At 46.4% G+C, this 15982-nt stretch overlaps 1 protein-coding gene across 8 annotated transcripts in view; it reads right to left on the bottom strand.

The window, feature by feature from the left end:
• CACNA1D (calcium voltage-gated channel subunit alpha1 D) overlaps positions 1-15982 on the bottom strand; it is a 461268-nt gene that overhangs the window by 83968 nt on the left and 361318 nt on the right. For 4 of the 8 annotated variants that reach the window (XM_032290211.1, XM_032290212.1, XM_032290209.1 and 1 more), the window contains exons 10-16: positions 12403-12490; positions 12076-12135; positions 11053-11079; positions 7277-7437; positions 6092-6317; positions 5752-5959; positions 2440-2560 (exon numbers count right to left, since the gene is read on the bottom strand). In XM_032290211.1, coding sequence (XP_032146102.1) covers positions 2440-2560; positions 5752-5959; positions 6092-6317; positions 7277-7437; positions 11053-11079; positions 12076-12135; positions 12403-12490 — 891 coding nt within the window. The remainder of the gene's footprint in view (positions 1-2439; positions 2561-5751; positions 5960-6091; positions 6318-7276; positions 7438-11052; positions 11080-12075; positions 12136-12402; positions 12491-15982) is intronic. The other 4 variants (XM_032290213.1, XM_032290214.1, XM_032290216.1 and 1 more) reach the window with 1 other exon arrangement.

Genomic DNA, 15982 nt, shown 5'->3' with positions numbered 1-15982 from the left:
ATGCTTCTCTCTGCCTGATGCCTGGCCATCTGTAGGCAAAACTGCAGAAGCCCAGAGACCCGAGACAGGAACAGCACAGCACTGTCCCACACACCCTGTGGAGTCTGTTGTTTCGGATGGGTTGCTGAACACGTAAACCAACATAAGCTAACAAGGAACAGATGAGTTCTCTGTGAGGGAATTGCAGGCCTCGCTAATCATTCAAGGCTTTAAACAGGAGAGAAACATGAGTGAGTTACATTAAGACTCGAAGAGCCTTTGACATGCTGGTCTCTTTTGTAACTGGAGCTGCAATGAGCCTGAGGAAGCAATCTGTCCTGGGCCAGAGACGGCTTGGTAACGTGAGCATTTCTCTGCTGGGCATGGGGTAATGGTAGTTCAGACAAGGGCTAGTGCTGAGACTAGCTGTACTGAGTACTCCCTCCACGATCTCAGCAAAGAAACAATCATCTCTCTACTCTTGCAATGACTCTCAACTCCTCTGGGTAGTGGAAAGCAAATCCAGAGTGATGAGCCACAGCAAGATCTTACAAGCTTGTAACAACCAACCTCCCAGAGAAAAATCCATCATGTGCATTTACAGGCACTACTTAGACCTGCCTAAAGAGTGGCATGCTCTGGAATTCATCCAAAAAGATCTACCAAGCACCTCCAATGTGCCAGGCACTATTGTGCGTGCTGGGGGCACACTGGAATATCTATTCTAGTTGGGGAAGACAGAACGTAAGCCACTCCCTAAGCACCTCTGATACAGTGACATGTGCTACAAAGAAAACAATATGCAACCACAGAGAAGCCCCAGGGGATACTTCTCCACAGACGTCAGTCCAGGATGCTGCTGTGGCCTGAAGAGTCAACCATGAGGACAGCAGAAAAAGAAAATAATGACCATTCATTTACCAAGAGCCAGCTATTTGCAAGATCCTGTACTCTATTGAGAGATGTGAATACCAAAAAGATTCCTGACCCAAGAAGTGTATCATCTAGCTAAGGAGCTGGAGAAATGCCCACTCAAAATTCCAGTAGACAGGCTGGGCACTATGACTCACACCTGTAATCCCAGCACTTTGGGAGGCTGATGCGGGCGGATCCCCTGAGGTCAGGAGTTTGAGACCAGCCTGGTTAACATGATGAAACCCTATCTCTACTAAAATATAAGTTAGCCAGGCATGGTGGTACGTGCCTGTAATCCCTGGTTACTTGGGAGGCTGAGGCAGGAGAATCGCCTGAATCCAGGAGGTGGAGATTGCAGTGAGTTGAAATCACACCACTGCACTCCAGCCTGGCGACAGAGTGAGACTCCATCTCAAAAAAAAAAAAAAAAAAAAAAAAAAAAAAAAAAATCCAGTAGATAGAAGAACTTACAGGTGGTAAGATACACGTGGATAAAATCTGAGGGGACCTCAGAGGTAGAAGAACCTTCTCTGGGTGGGAGACAGGGTAAGGGTGACTCTGGCGGATGGGGCCTTAGAGCCAACTCAAGGGATTAGGAGGATGTATATGTGTTGATATGGGGTTTTCATAAAATACCTTATAGCACAAAGCACTGACCTTGTACTGAAGTTGCCACACTGAAGAAAATTCATCGATGAGCCAGACAAGATAAAGGAGAAAACACCTACAGAGATCTGGGACCCCTTAGAAGAATCTAGATTAGGACCTTTTAAAATGGAAGGGAGAAGACCCAGATGTAGTATCATGTGTGTATGCCGTTCATTCATCAAGCATTCACTAAAGCCTCTGTGTGCCAGGTCTGGTGCTAGGCATGGAGGACCTGGAGATAAAACACAGAGAACTAAAGGCTACAGGACCAGGAAGGGCCTGAAAGAGGTAAATACAGATCCAAGGGCCAATGCCAGAAGTCTAGGATTAGAGAGTGCCTTTTGGCAGGAAAAAGGAGTGAAGTAAGTCAGAGAGAGGTTACGTAGCATGATTTTGCAACTAGCCAATAGACACTTGATCCCCAAAGATGGACAGATCAGCAAAGTGAAATCAGCCCAAGGGAGCACAGGTCAGTTCACAGAGATGGCTCCCATCAGTCACGAAGGCTCTTAGGAAGTCACAGTTGGACGCCCAAGCTCCCAAGAATGATAACATAAAGAACCACCTGGCCTTCCTCTCAGCCATCCCTCAGGACCTGTACAGGAGACATGAGAAAAACTGAGTAACCTCTGGTACCAGTACATGTGCTGTCTCATGCTCCTTTCCTGGGCTTGCTTCTCTTAGCCAGAACACATTCTGCAAAGCCTCTCTGGAATTCTACTTATAGGACGCTGTCCCCCCACCACGTGGAAGAAAAGCAGATATTGAGTTAATAAGCTAAAGGCATTCACCTCCCTGCCACAACGACTACCACCATCATCCCACAGAGAAATCCAGAGCAAGAAAAAGAAACACATGACGAAGGCAACAAGGAAGCCAGGTCAGCTTGAAGGATACAGTTACCACAAATGAAGAGGATGATGAAGTAGATGCAGACGATCATTCCTGAAGAGGACGGGCCCCCATAAGCCATGATGCCGTCGTACATCACAGCATTCCAATCTTCGCCTGTCAGGATCTGAGAAGCCAAACTAGCATCAGCCAGCAGGTGGATTCACAAATTGCAGTCACTCTCTTAGAGCCCCTCGGTGGCTGCCTAGATCTGGTTTAAGCTGCCTTTCACAGTCCAGTTTGCACAGAACAAATCCATTTGTTATCCCATGAAATTTTTAAAACATTGCTTTTTAATTACACAAATAGATGGTTAATTCTGTGAGTGAAAAAAACCAAACCTTATATTTAAGACTTAGGTGCTTTTTTCTGAGAAGTTGTCTCACTCTTGTCCCCCAGGCTGGCGTGCAGTGGCTCGATCTCGGCTCACTGCAACTTCAGCCTCCGGGGTTCAAGTGATTCTCCTGCCCCAGCCTATTGAGTAGCTGGGATTACAGGCATCCGCCACGACACCCATCTACTTTTTATATTTTTAGTAGAGATAGGGTTTCACCATGTTGGCCAGGCTGGCCTTGAACTCCTGACCTCAAATGTTCCTCCTACCTCAGACTCCCACAGTGCTGGGATAACAGGTGAGAGCCACTGCGCCCGACCAAGATTTACGTGCTTTTTGATTACACCCCGGCCCAGTTTTATTCTCTTCCCCAGAAAGCATGCTCTTTGTCTCTCTGAACCTTCACCTACAGATTTAAACACGTTTATATACAAAGAAAACAAGCACTAGGTGTCTTCTCTGAGTTTTCAGACATAAAGGGTGTCATACTATGCAGTTTTCTGCAACTGGCTTGTTTTTTCATTCAACAACATGCTCTGGAGACCCTCTGAGTCAGAAAGCGCATCTCATTCTTTTACCTGCTTTGTAACATTCCACATAGCCCAACAACTGTGGAAATGGAGAATTACATCTATGAAATTACAGAAGCAGGAAATTCTAAACGTCTCACATAAATTTACAAAACCACCTCAAGAGTAGATACCACCAATGACCTGAAATTTAATCTTCTCTACTGATATTTGATAATTCAATCCATGATAAAATAGATGAATAAGAACAGTAATTAAAAAAATGCTATCTTCCAACGACAGGCAGAGCTCCTTTATCTTCAATCTAGACTAGATATTTTTAAAATTTAAACTGTTACGGATCACAACCAAACAAAAATGGGCAAATGAATTGAAAAGATCATGTAATTCACAGAAAAGGCACTATTGATGGCTCTGAGTCACATGGACAGACATTCAACTTCACTCCTAATAAGAGGAGTATCTGTTAAAAGTACAGTGAGACACTTTTTTCACCTATCTGATGGGCAACCCAAAACATGCTCCCCACTGCAGAGAGAGGCAGTGAAGCAATGGGCAGTGTCTGCACTGCAGGTGGAGGATGAGCTAATTCAACCGTAAGGAGAACACCTGGGCAAGGGTGGCAACGTTTAAAACGGACACACCCTCTAAAGCAGCAGTTCCACTTCTAGGAGTTTATCCCACAGACTGACAGCCAACACATGTGTCCTCTGATGCGTGTTCACTGTCACCTACTGGAGCCCTGTTTCTGTGGGCCAAGACTGGATAGAACTCAATACTTGTCAGCAAGGGACTCATCACATGAACAATGGCACATCTGTACCACCACTCGGATGCAGCATTTCAAAGGAGGGGCAGCCTTTTGTGAACCAAGCAGGAAGGCTCCTGAGGACATTTGAAGTGATAAAAGCAAGATGCAAAACAGCACGTGGAGTGAGCTCCTCTCTGTGGAAAGTCACCTATAGGTAGCTTAACTGAGTTGTAGCTATGAGAAAATGAAGATCTAAGAATTCACAAGAAACTGTTTAAAGGTGGTTGCTTCCTAGAAGTGGAAATTCGTGACTGGCTGGGAAAATATTCATTTGTAACATTAGAATTTTGTGCCATATGCATACATTACCAAAAAAAAAAAAAAAAAAAAAAGACACCAGTCTCTCCGAAAGAAAAAATCTTTTAAAAAAGAATGACTAATTAGCAACCAAAATTTAAGTATAATTCAAACAACAAAACTATGGCTTATAGCAGTAATTACATATACCTCAAAATGACCAAGTGGGAAAGAATTGTCCAGACCAATCCCTTTGGTTGCTGGATTTCTTCAGAAATGGGTAAGTGACTCATCCATGGCAGGCAGCTGGGCATAGAAAGGGCTAGCATGGGGCCCAGCTGTCTGCTGCCTTTCCTCTCTGGCAGGGCTCTGCAGCTCACATCACACAGGAAAAGCAATGAGGACAGGTAGGTGTTTTAAACTTATCCATCAGACCCTGTCCAAGGAGGAGGGTTTTGAACACCCAGCTTAGAGTCAGGGGAGTGTGTGCTGCCCCTTGAGCAGCGGGGCCATCGGTGCCTCTCTGCAACCACCGCTCCCTTCTCAGCCACTGCCTGCAGCAGCCCCGCAGTACAGGCACCCTCAGACTCTGCATCCTCACTGAACCCCAGGAGGAGGACAGAAGCGGCCGACAGCTGTCACGTTCCTCCAACTACACACCACAGCATGGAGGCATGAGAATTCACTTCTCGGGTAATCTGTTATAACTAGGATTATAAACTGGCCTGCCATCAAAAATTAGCAAAGAACAGAAGAATTTTAGAGTCTATTTCAAAGAAACCTCACAAAATCAATCAAAAAGTTTTCTGGGAGGAGTGTGTGTAAAAAAGGGTTTTTTGGTTTATTATTTTGTAATGTGGCTAGAAGTCTTTTTTTTTTAAAAAAAATTAAGGGCTAAGGGCTGGGCGCGGTGGCTTAAGCCTCTAATCCCAGCACTTTGGGAAGCTGAGGTGGGCGGTTCTTGAGGTCAGGAGATTGAAACCGTTCTGGCTAACATGGTGAAACTCCGTCTGTACTTAAAAAAATATACAAAAAATTAGCCGGGTGTGGTGGCATGAGCCTATAATCCCAGCTACTCAGGAGGCTGAGGTGGGAGAATCACTTGAACCCAGGTGGTGGAGGTTGCAGTGAGCTGAGATTGCGCCACCACTGTACCCCAGCCTAGGTGACAGAGTAAGACTGCATCTCAAAAAACAAAACAAAACATTAAATTACATAACGCAGATAGCTGGAGGATGATGCAGAACAAATAACTAAAATGGCACAAAATTTACCAGGCTATCATTAGGGCAGAGATGAACAAAAACGGAATCCTTTTGTCTTCCTGAGTGTGTGTGCCCAAGAAGGCAGAGGAGTTTTAGCTGCTGCTCACAACGTGCTTTTCAGGACAAGGAGGGAAAACTCACCTGGAAGACTGTGAGAAGTGCTTGAGGGAAATTGTCAAAGGTGCTCCGCTTGGTTTGCGTTTCATCAAAATTAAACTTGCCGCCAAATAGCTGCATCCCAAGCAAGGAAAAGATGATAATGAAGAGAAAAAGCAGAAGCAACAGCGAAGCGATGGACTTCATGGAGTTTAACAAGGATGCCACTAAGTTGCTCAGAGAAGTCCAGTGCCTATAAGTCAAGATGAGGGTGTGAGCTCAGAACACCCATGCGAGACAGAGCAGAACAACACCTGCCTGGGGACGTGACTGATCGCCGCCTCATGTTCATAAAACATTTCCAGGGGGACCCACGTTTCCTTACCTGGTCACTTTGAAGATTCTTAAGAGGCGCACACACCGAAACACAGAGATCCCCAGGGGAGACATGATCTCCAGTTCCACCAAGATGGTCTCAGTAATTCCACCACACACCACGAAGCAATCAAACCGGTTGAAAAGAGAGACAAAATATGCTTGGAGGCCCAAGCTGTACATTTTTACCAGCATCTCACAGGTGAACAGAGCCAAAAGGACTTTGTTGGCAATATCTGCAAAGACAAAGGGGCACCTATCCTCAGGGTCTCCTGCAAGACAGACTACTCTCGCCCCTCATGCCTCCCTCTCTATCAGGCCCCACAGGAAATACACCAATACCTTGTCTCTCTCTTCACTACCTCACCCAGGACAGAAACGTGGCCTTCGCATGCATAGTCTCTCCACCAGGCTCTGGTCCTGCTTCTGCCACTAGCTAGGTGTGTGACCCTGGAGAAGTTACTTGATTTCTCCAGGACTCAGTGTCACTGATGACAAAATGGGAAGGGGCAGCTCATCACTTAATCCCTGACAACTTCCAGCCCTAAAAGCCTACGATTCTGCCTTGACACCATCAGGTTATATATATTTTTTTCATTCAATCACACAAAAAAAGACCTGTCCGAATTTGTTTATGTCATCTTGATATCAGAAGCAGTCACCTATCAATGTCATTTCTAACAGCAAAAAATACTACCAAGCAGGATGGAGAGGTAGAAGGAAACAGGTTTGACTGGATGTAAGGAAGGACTTTTTAAAGACTCGAAACTGTCATACCCAGAATGGGCTGTCTCTGGGGATGAGAGTCTCACACTCCAGTGCTGGAGCATTCAAAGCAGGAGAACCGAAACCATTTGCCAGAAGTACTATAGGGGAAAGTGAGGCTTCCCGACGGGGATGTGAGAAGGGATTATGAGTTCCCTTCAAACTCCAAGAATTCTTGGTCTTAGGTTGGCTCAGAGTTAGGACAATTAGACGCCTGGCATCAGGCAGCTCCAAGGTGCTTCACCATGCAGCATGGACAGCACCCTCACTCTGGTAGTTGCTGTGTCTGGATTGTGCTACCATCCAAGTTTGTCCTCACTAGAAATGTTCCAATACTTCATCATATGGCGATCAGATAAGACCAAATGGCAGTTGGACAGCCACAGAAATCCCCAGTTCAGAACAAAAAAGGAGTGGCCTCTGCTTGTACCTTGAATCTGTGTCAACCAATCTGGCTGATTGTAGTGCTCAGAGGAAATGGTTAAGGTGTTCAGAAACACCAGGACGATAACCAGCCAGTAAAACGTGACAGACTTCACGGCAGCCCTACATCTTCTGCGATTGAATCGGTTCCAGCGACGCCAGCGGCGGCTGAAAGATAAGCAAATGTTACTCCCTAGATGACAGATACAGCATCTGAGTAGCCAACAAATATGATTGGGAAATAATTTGCCTTTCATTCTGGAGGTCCAGATTGGGGTGAGAGTGCAGGAAAGAAAGATGAGAGCAAATGGCACAGAAATTAACAGACCTCATAATAAAAATTATGTTGGTCTTAAAATGCAACTTTTAAAAGTATAATCTTGACTTGATCATGCTATCAGTTTCCTTCCTTATGGCTTATAGATAATTCCAGAATCTGTCATATGCAGCCCTTAAGTGGGTTAGAAAATCTAGATATTCATAGATTCATGTGCAGATGCAAAACTGCACTTGCACACATATGTGGTTCCTATATCCACCATATGGGACGTGGATCTGCTCATGCATCAGTGCAGAGAGCCGCTTCGCTTATTATACATATCTCTTGCAGCATCTCAATCACCATAATTTACCAGGCAGCAAAGTGCTACAAAGCTAGTTTTTTTTTTTTTTTTTTTTTAAAGGGAATATTCTAATCCTTTCTTAAATCTCTGAGGTTCCTCCACAGCCTGGCAGAGTTGTCAAAGCTGAGTAGGACATGAGACTTCATACTGAGTCATCAGGTGCCCTTTCTAACTAGGGATGCTCAAAATATACCTTTAGGAGAAGAGCCAATATTGAATCGTGTTTTCATAAAAATAAAATGAGCTGAGCCAAACAGACAAGTAGCATGTCCTCCACCTACCTTCAGTTCCTGTCTGTGATTAGAGGACATGTTCTCTCCCTTAGCCTGTCTGCTTCTGGAAAACCTTCCCTGCCACAGGGGGGTGATTTTGTAAAGTATGCCATGAGCAGCAGCTCAGCGACCCAGATCCCAGGAAAGGGCCAGCAGATTGGTGAAGTCAGTCCTCTCCAGGCTGTGCTGCCTCACTGACGACAATGGGGCACTTCCTCTGGGGGCCTGAGTCAAGAGGAATCTCCAGGCTGCCCAAGCTGCAGCTCTGGCTGACTCAGCTGTGTTGCTAGGTAGAAAATAAAAAAATCTGCAACCCAGGAAGCGAGCAGAGAGTTGTGCCAATTCTTTACCAAAACCTGGATCACGCAAGGTGCATTTTATTACTGCTCTTCCTGTGCAGTTTCCAATGGAAAGAGCAGCTTCTAACATGTTGGGTAGCGTGGAAAAACTCTACTAAGGACACTAAAGACTATCCCACTCACAGCTGGGTTTCTCCTGGGATGCATTAACTCAGCACACAGAAACTAAGTGGCCTGAAAAAGACCCAGGCCTGGTGGGTCTGCTGTATGCTGTGGTGACAAGGCACAAGTGTCTCTCAAACCCAGAAGCCTCACTGTCCCATCCCCTGGAATCCTGTAGCACTCCCCATCTTGCCCCTTCCTGGGCTCTTAGTGCCTAGTGGCCCAGCCTGTTCTTTCATGAGACCAGAATTCCTGAGCACTGACTCTGTGCCAGGCACTGGGTGGATGAAGATGAAGAAGGCAAGGTTCCAGGGTCCCTGGTCCTGCAAAGCATACAGGGTTGTTGTAAATACTGACTGCAAATCCACACCAAGTGCTATTCTCAGGGTGCAGGGTACAGGAGCAAAGAGAAGGGAGCCACAAATGCTCTTTGGAAGAGTCAGGGAAGGCTTCTCTGAAAAGTAGATATTTGGGCTGGGTCTTGATCCACGAGTAAGAGTTACTCAGGGGGCAGGGGGAAGGGCACTCCTCCCCAAGGAGACCACAGGGCCACAGGGACAGAGCAAGAAGAAACAGAGCGTGTGGCACTCTGAAACTAAGGCAGCCCAGGTTAGCTACAACATAGGCATACGGGAGGAAGGTCAAGGGATGAGGCTGAGGGTAGGCAGAGCCAGGTGATGGGGGCATTATGCCCACCTTGGCAACAGGAAGGCATTTTAATTGTTTGGTTTTGTTGGGTAGGGACAAGGTCTCACTATGTTACCCAGGCAAGTGATGAACTTCAGGGCTCAAGTGATCCTACTGCTCGGCCTCCAAAAGTGCTGGGAATACAGGTGTGAGCTACTATGCCTGGCCTTTTTAAAGTCAGATTCACTGAGATATAATTTACATATGGTAAAATTTATACTTTTTAGGTATACACAATTGAGATGCAGAAAATTTCTATCATTCAAAGAGGTTCCCTCATGGCTCTCTGTAGTCAACCCATCATCCTCACCCCCTGCCCCAGACAGGGACTGATCTGCCCTGTCCCTATTGTTTTATTTGGAATGTCATATACGCAGAGTTGTACACTATGTAGCCTTTTGAGACTGGCTTCTTTCACTTAGCAAAGATGCTACCAAGATTCATCTGCATTGCTCCAAGTCTCAGTAGTTATCTCCTCGTTATTGCTAAGCAGTATTCCATCACATGGGTGAACCACAGCGTGTCTACCCATTCATACTTGATGGACATTTGCGTTATTTCCAGCTTGGGGTAAGTACGAATGAAACCGCTATAAACATTCATGTTAAAACTTTGTATGCAGGCATATATCTTCATTTCTCTTATACAAACACCTTAGAAGTGGGATGGCTGGGCCAAATATAAATACGGTAAATATATGTTTAAACTTTATGAGGAACTACCTATTTTTTTAATGGCTATGTCATCTGACAAGTCCACCAGCATTGTATGAAAGTTCCCACCACTCAGCATCCTTGGCATTGTCAGATATTTAAAGCTGAGCCACTCTAACAGGTGTAGAGTGGTAACTGTGATTTTACCATGCGTTTTTGTAACAACTGATGGTCATTTCATGTGCTCATTTGCCATCCACATCCTTTCTCTGGTGAAATGCCTATTAAAATGTCTTGCCCATTTTTTAATTGGGTTTTTCTATTATTGACTCTCTTATTTATGTATTAATCTTTATACAGACAGGATACCAGTCCTTTATCAAATATGCTTTGCAAATATTTCTAAGTGAAGTTTTCCTTTTTATTTTCTTTTGAAGAACAGAAGTTTAATTTTCATGAAGACCAATGTATCTGTTTTTTTCTGTTACAGAAAGTATACTGGGTGTTATATCTTAAGAAACCTTTGCCTAACTCAAGGTCACAAACACTTCCTCCTATGTTTTCTTCTAGAATGTTCATGATTTTGTATTTTATCTTTAGGTCCTTGTCTATTTTAAGTCAATGTTTATATACAGTAGGAAAATGTTTTTGTTGAAAAATGGCACACCAATGGAAAAGTACACAAATCACAGGTATATGGTTCAATGAGTTGTATCAGCTGAGCATGTAACCTGCATGCACATCAAGCAATGTGAGTACCTTGGGAGACTTCTTGATCTCCCTTTCTCTGGAATGCTTCCGAGCAGCAGCTCTCTTAGGGAAATGACTCAAGAGAACAAGGAGGATTAATGGGGAGGCAAAAACCTTTACTGGGTCTTGTTGGTTTTGTTTGGAGGGAGATCTTTAGCACCTATTACACTGTCCCCTAAGGCAGGCTCACAGGATTCAACTGACTGACTGCAATTCAGTACCAATGTTATAACCCATAGAGGAAAACTCAAGTCCAGAGCAATTCTATGTAAAATTCAGAAGTGAGAACATACAAAGGCAACACACCAGCTAGCAAAGAAAGAAAGAAGATACTGACCTGAGTTTGGATTTTGAGATGGCTTGACTGAAAGAAAGACAAAAAGTGTTAAGACTCTGGTTCTGAAGGTTTGAGCACCTGCTCCCCATCATTGCAGCTGGGCTATCATAAAAGCCATGCATACAGGCCCCTGGTTACCACAGCAGGCCGGCGGGGGCAAGGCCAGAGCAGAAGCCTGGGTGCTGCCAGGGCCACAGGAGCAGGCTGAGCACCCTCAAAGCCCAGGTCGGGGAAGACTCAACCAGATTCCCTGCAGTCCCTGGTAGCAGGCAGCGATGCAGGGGCCAAAATGAAGGTGGCAGAGTGTCTCCTGCCACTCATCTTGACAGCAGCATTTGTTCTACTACTGCAGAAGGAGCACTGCACAAGGAGTCCCAGTACTGCCATTCTCCCACTGGGTGAGTATGGGAAAGCAGCATGTCTTCTTGGGCCTCAGCGTTCTCATCCGTAAGATGGGGATGACAAACCCATTCTCTGTCTGCTTCATGGTGTCTCAGAGAGGGCAGAGCAAGAGAATGGAGGCAAAATCACTACACAAATGGCTGCATATTCTGCCCATAACACATCATTTTTGTGAAACTCTGCCAAGAGAAAGGTTGAGTTCTCTTAAAAATGACACCTGTACTTTACAGAGATAAGACCTGAAGGATATCAGCAAGAAGCAAACAAAACCAAGCCACACAGGGCTCCCCATGGCAGGCAGTGCCCAGCACATTCTGCACTGCTGGTCCCCCCAGACCCCGCCAGCGACTGCAGCCCAAATCATCTACAGAAAAGCCAGTGAGTGTTAATGCAATGGCGCCTTCCATCATGAGGAGAGGCTCCAGGGCTCCAGGGAAAAAGTGCCAGGCACGGAGAAGGCAGGGCCTCGTCATCCAACCGCCAGGCCTGAGGTTAGGAAGGTCCCATGAGCAAAGGAAAACTTAAATATGTAGCACATTCTAGTCAGCAACTCTGCCACATAAGCTCTTCTTCAAAAGCACAAATGCCAAACCCAGGCTGGAAGGAGAATCAGGCCTTTACCCCCACCGCCGACACCCAGAGGGCCCCGCCTTGGTCGCGCCTCTCCGTCTCCACCAGCACCTAATGGACACAGCAGGCGGCCGGGTTAACCACCACACTCTTCACAGGCTCTACTTACAAGAAGAGGCATGTGAAATGCCAGTTGTCGGGGGGGGGGGGATAGCCCTCGCATTGGTGGAAGCATGCCGAGGGGTACGAGGTGGCTTCCTCCATGCCACACTCAAGGCGATGGCCCCGGGACTCTGCCGCAGCCTGGGCTGTCTTCCTCGCCACCTGCTTCTCTGAGACAACAGGAGGGGAGGGAGGGCGAGTGCTCCCCACACTCACCAGAGACTTCCACAGCAGCCTCGCGTCTCGGCTTCGCCGCTTACGTTCTCTGTGTTCACAGACTCAGTCTCACTGGTGGGCATGCTAGCTGTGGGGGGAAGACGGGCTTCAGAGAGCATACAGGGCATGCTGCACACCAGGGAGCAGGCCAGGCGGGAGCTCTGCCACCAGGCAGACCTCAGGAACCTGGGAGGAAGGCGACTAGGGCCTTCAGGGGCTCGGCTGGGTTATGGGAATGCCAGGGAGCCAGGCATCTCCACCGCAGGTGAGCCTCTGCACCCATGGCCTGTAGGGAAAGCAGAGAGTCCCCCTCCAGGAGGAAATTCTATCCACTCAGACATTTCCCAAGAAAGGAAGCCAAGGGATCAAAGCAAATCCCGTGGCAGGGTCTGGCACCAGTTTATCCTCCTCATCTCTGGGATCACACTGAGAAGCCACCAAAATGTACTTTACGGGTATACCTTTGCTTGCCCCAAAAGGCGCACAAAGAATATCTGTGAATAACCCTAACATTTCATGAGTCAATCATCTTAAATATGCTGAAGGAGAAGAGTTATTGTGAACGGGGAAGGCAGTGTATGAAGGTACCATGCATAACGTTTTTTAAATAACTATTTTTTTTGCATCATACTGATGCTGAAGTTCTGCTGAGCTTGTGAAGCTAATACGCAGAAAGTGCTTACCCAGTAGGCTGGCACTAGAGCGCCAAGGAACTACACAGTTTTACTGGTGGGAGAAGGTTTTTGTCAACCGGTGAGCAGAGAGCAAGGTTGACTCTGGTCCCAGTGTGACTGGGGTCTCTGGGCCCGACCCACTTCTCCATGGCAGGGTCGTGAGTGGCAGTAGAGAAAATGTGGAAACGCACCCACTAGTGTGTGGAGGTCCAGGGGCCACCCACGGCCACCATCTGGTGCATGAGTGTCTTTTATCATCCACTTAATTCAACCCCATAAACATCATGAACGCATGCTGGAGAGGGTGTGGGCACAAAGAGGACACCCAGCACTGCACCACCTGGGGCAGGGGTGACAGGCAGGCAGCCTCCACCTCACTTCCATCAGCTGTGAAAAGAGCTACCTCAGGGGTCTGTGCAGGACGTTTTGGAGTGAAGAATGACTAATTCTGCTGGGGGGCAGAGGTAAGAGAGGAAGCCACCGAAGAGAATGCACGTACACTTCCTCTTTCCTGAGGCATGGCTTTGAACCCTAGTGACTGTTTTTATAGACCTTACAGTATCAGCAGTAAAGCTTGACCCGTGGACTCTGCCCATGTGGGTCCCCTTAGCAAGGATGGCTCAAGTTTCATCTGCAAATACAGGAAGTGGGCAGGAAGCGCTATGGTGAAGATCCCAAGGCCCAGCCCAGGCTCGGGGGAAAGGAGCTGGATCAGGCAGCTCTGCACAGGGGGCTGTGTCCTGCCTGCCTTGCTCATGCCAGACTCCATGAAGATAATGGCAGGGATAGTGGTGGAACCTCTATCCTCAAAAAACTTAGAAGTAAGTTTTTTGAAGATACCAAAGAAGATCCCTGATCTGTTCCTCTTGTGAGCACCCAAGGAACTGAGCCTGCCTGCACAGGAGCCTCCACAGCCATGCCCAGGAACACTGAGGCAAAGGTGTCAAAAGTAAAGACCAAGTGAGTAAAATTACAGACTCATATTACATCGCTGGTACTCTCACAGAGTAATTTTCTTTTTTCCTAAGTCAAAAGAAACCAATTGCAAACCTTGATTTACTTTTTCATTATTTCATGCAAGAGCAAACAAAAACTGGACAAAAACAACAAAAAACCCTGAATCTAATCACAGAAAAACCTTAAAAAAAAAAAAAAACTCCATCAACACACACAGACACACAAGAAGCTGTTCATGCAATTCTCCTCAACTGTTCTTCACTCTGATTCAGCAGAAAGACAAGGAGATTGTAAAGTCCAACAAAGAAAATCACAGTGGGAGACCCTTTTCACATCGGACCAGGAGTCGGCGCTGTGCAGCATCTTCCTTGGTGGTTACTGCAGCGACCGATGGGACCAGGAGTTGAGGGCAGTACGACGCGGGCAGCCCGCAGGCTGGTTCTGTCTTCTGAGTCTCCTGGGCAATGGGCCACCTCTCTCGAGCCTTCACTTTCCTGTCTCTAAAATGGTGGTGTGAACTTCACGATCTTGGGGATCGTTTCCATCTTTAATAGTTTGCTATCTCATAGTTGCACTATTAATCATGTTGGAACATCAGTCATTATTTCCAAAAGAACAAGCTTCTGAACAGACTAAGTCTTTGTGGTTTTTTAATCTTGGAGTCATGTCTCATGCAGATATCGGTACAGTTGCAGAAGTTCAATCCTAAAGCTTCATTTTAGAAACAATCTGATTGAAACAGATAAATTACATATTTCCTATGGGAATGGGGTCATCAGTTAGCATTTCTGGCTCTGTGCCAACTATTAGTGTATGAAATGTTCTAGTTGCTTCCTAGACTAACCGTGGGGAAAAACAAGAAATAAAACCAAACTCCCCAAAAGGCAAGAAAAAGGGGAAGATAGTCTCACAGCACTGTGCCAGGACTCCACTAAGGGTGAGGCAGGGTCCTCCTGCTCTCTGAGCTGACTCCGTCCTTTAGCTGGGTTGGGATGATGGCTGGGTGCAGGTACACAGGTTCTAAGGTTCTAAGTTTCACCCCATGTTTGTGACCTGACTTCTGTACACCTCTCCATTTCCTCGTCTGTAAAAGGTAAGAAAGACATGAGGCATGCAGAGTGCTGGGTCCCCAGGGCTGGATGATCCATGAGGCGCACACATGTTAACTCCATCACCTCAGAAAAGCTCTCCTGGAGCTCCCCAGAAGCAAAGCAACCAATCCAGGGTCACTTTGCCCTGGCCACTTTCATCATTGTACAGACGCGTCTAGTGTGAGCAATCTTCCATACCTCTGAATCAGCTTTGGCCATCACTGTTGGTTTACATCTTCTCTGTCTTAAACTGAGTTATTGTCTAACTTTGCCATTGGAGGCATAGCAACTTCTCCTGTCATTGTTGTTTGACGCATGAAGAGCCACAGGTACATAAGAAATAAATATAGCCCAGAAAGATGCCGCCAGGGCTGAGGAGGAGAGGAGGCAGATGGAGAAGGAAGAGGACAGCGCCTATGCTAGAAATTGGGGACCTCATTTTGTCCTGGAAACAGACCTTGACCCAGCCCCTAAATCTGGGTGGAGAAAACACGCTCTGACAGGGCACTGGCAGCCTGTCTTCTCCAGCCACTTACCGCCTATCACGGACAGAGGGCATTCCCTTTTTCAAAAGTATTTGAAAAGATCAGGCTCAGTGGGTATAACAAAGACCTCATTTATTAAAATTAAAACATTTTAGCCTTCATTTCCACTAGGCATTCTTTTTATAATGTTAATAAATTGATATGACTTTCCCTTCCTTTAGCCCCAATAGGATCTCATCTATGTTTTAAAAATAAGGACAGAAGAATCATAGAACGTTAGAACCAGAAGGGGCCTCTGAGAGAGTACACGAGCGAACTTGGATTTCTCAGGAGGAGAGAACTGGCCAACTTGCCTTGGGGCATACAGCTGAGA

The sequence above is a fragment of the Sapajus apella genome, unplaced genomic scaffold (genome assembly GCF_009761245.1).
Source record: "Sapajus apella isolate SASKATOON/1434 unplaced genomic scaffold, GSC_monkey_1.0 scaffold23, whole genome shotgun sequence".
In the NCBI taxonomy this organism is placed as follows: domain Eukaryota; kingdom Metazoa; phylum Chordata; class Mammalia; order Primates; family Cebidae; genus Sapajus; species Sapajus apella.
This window is presented reverse-complemented; position numbering and strand designations above follow the sequence as displayed.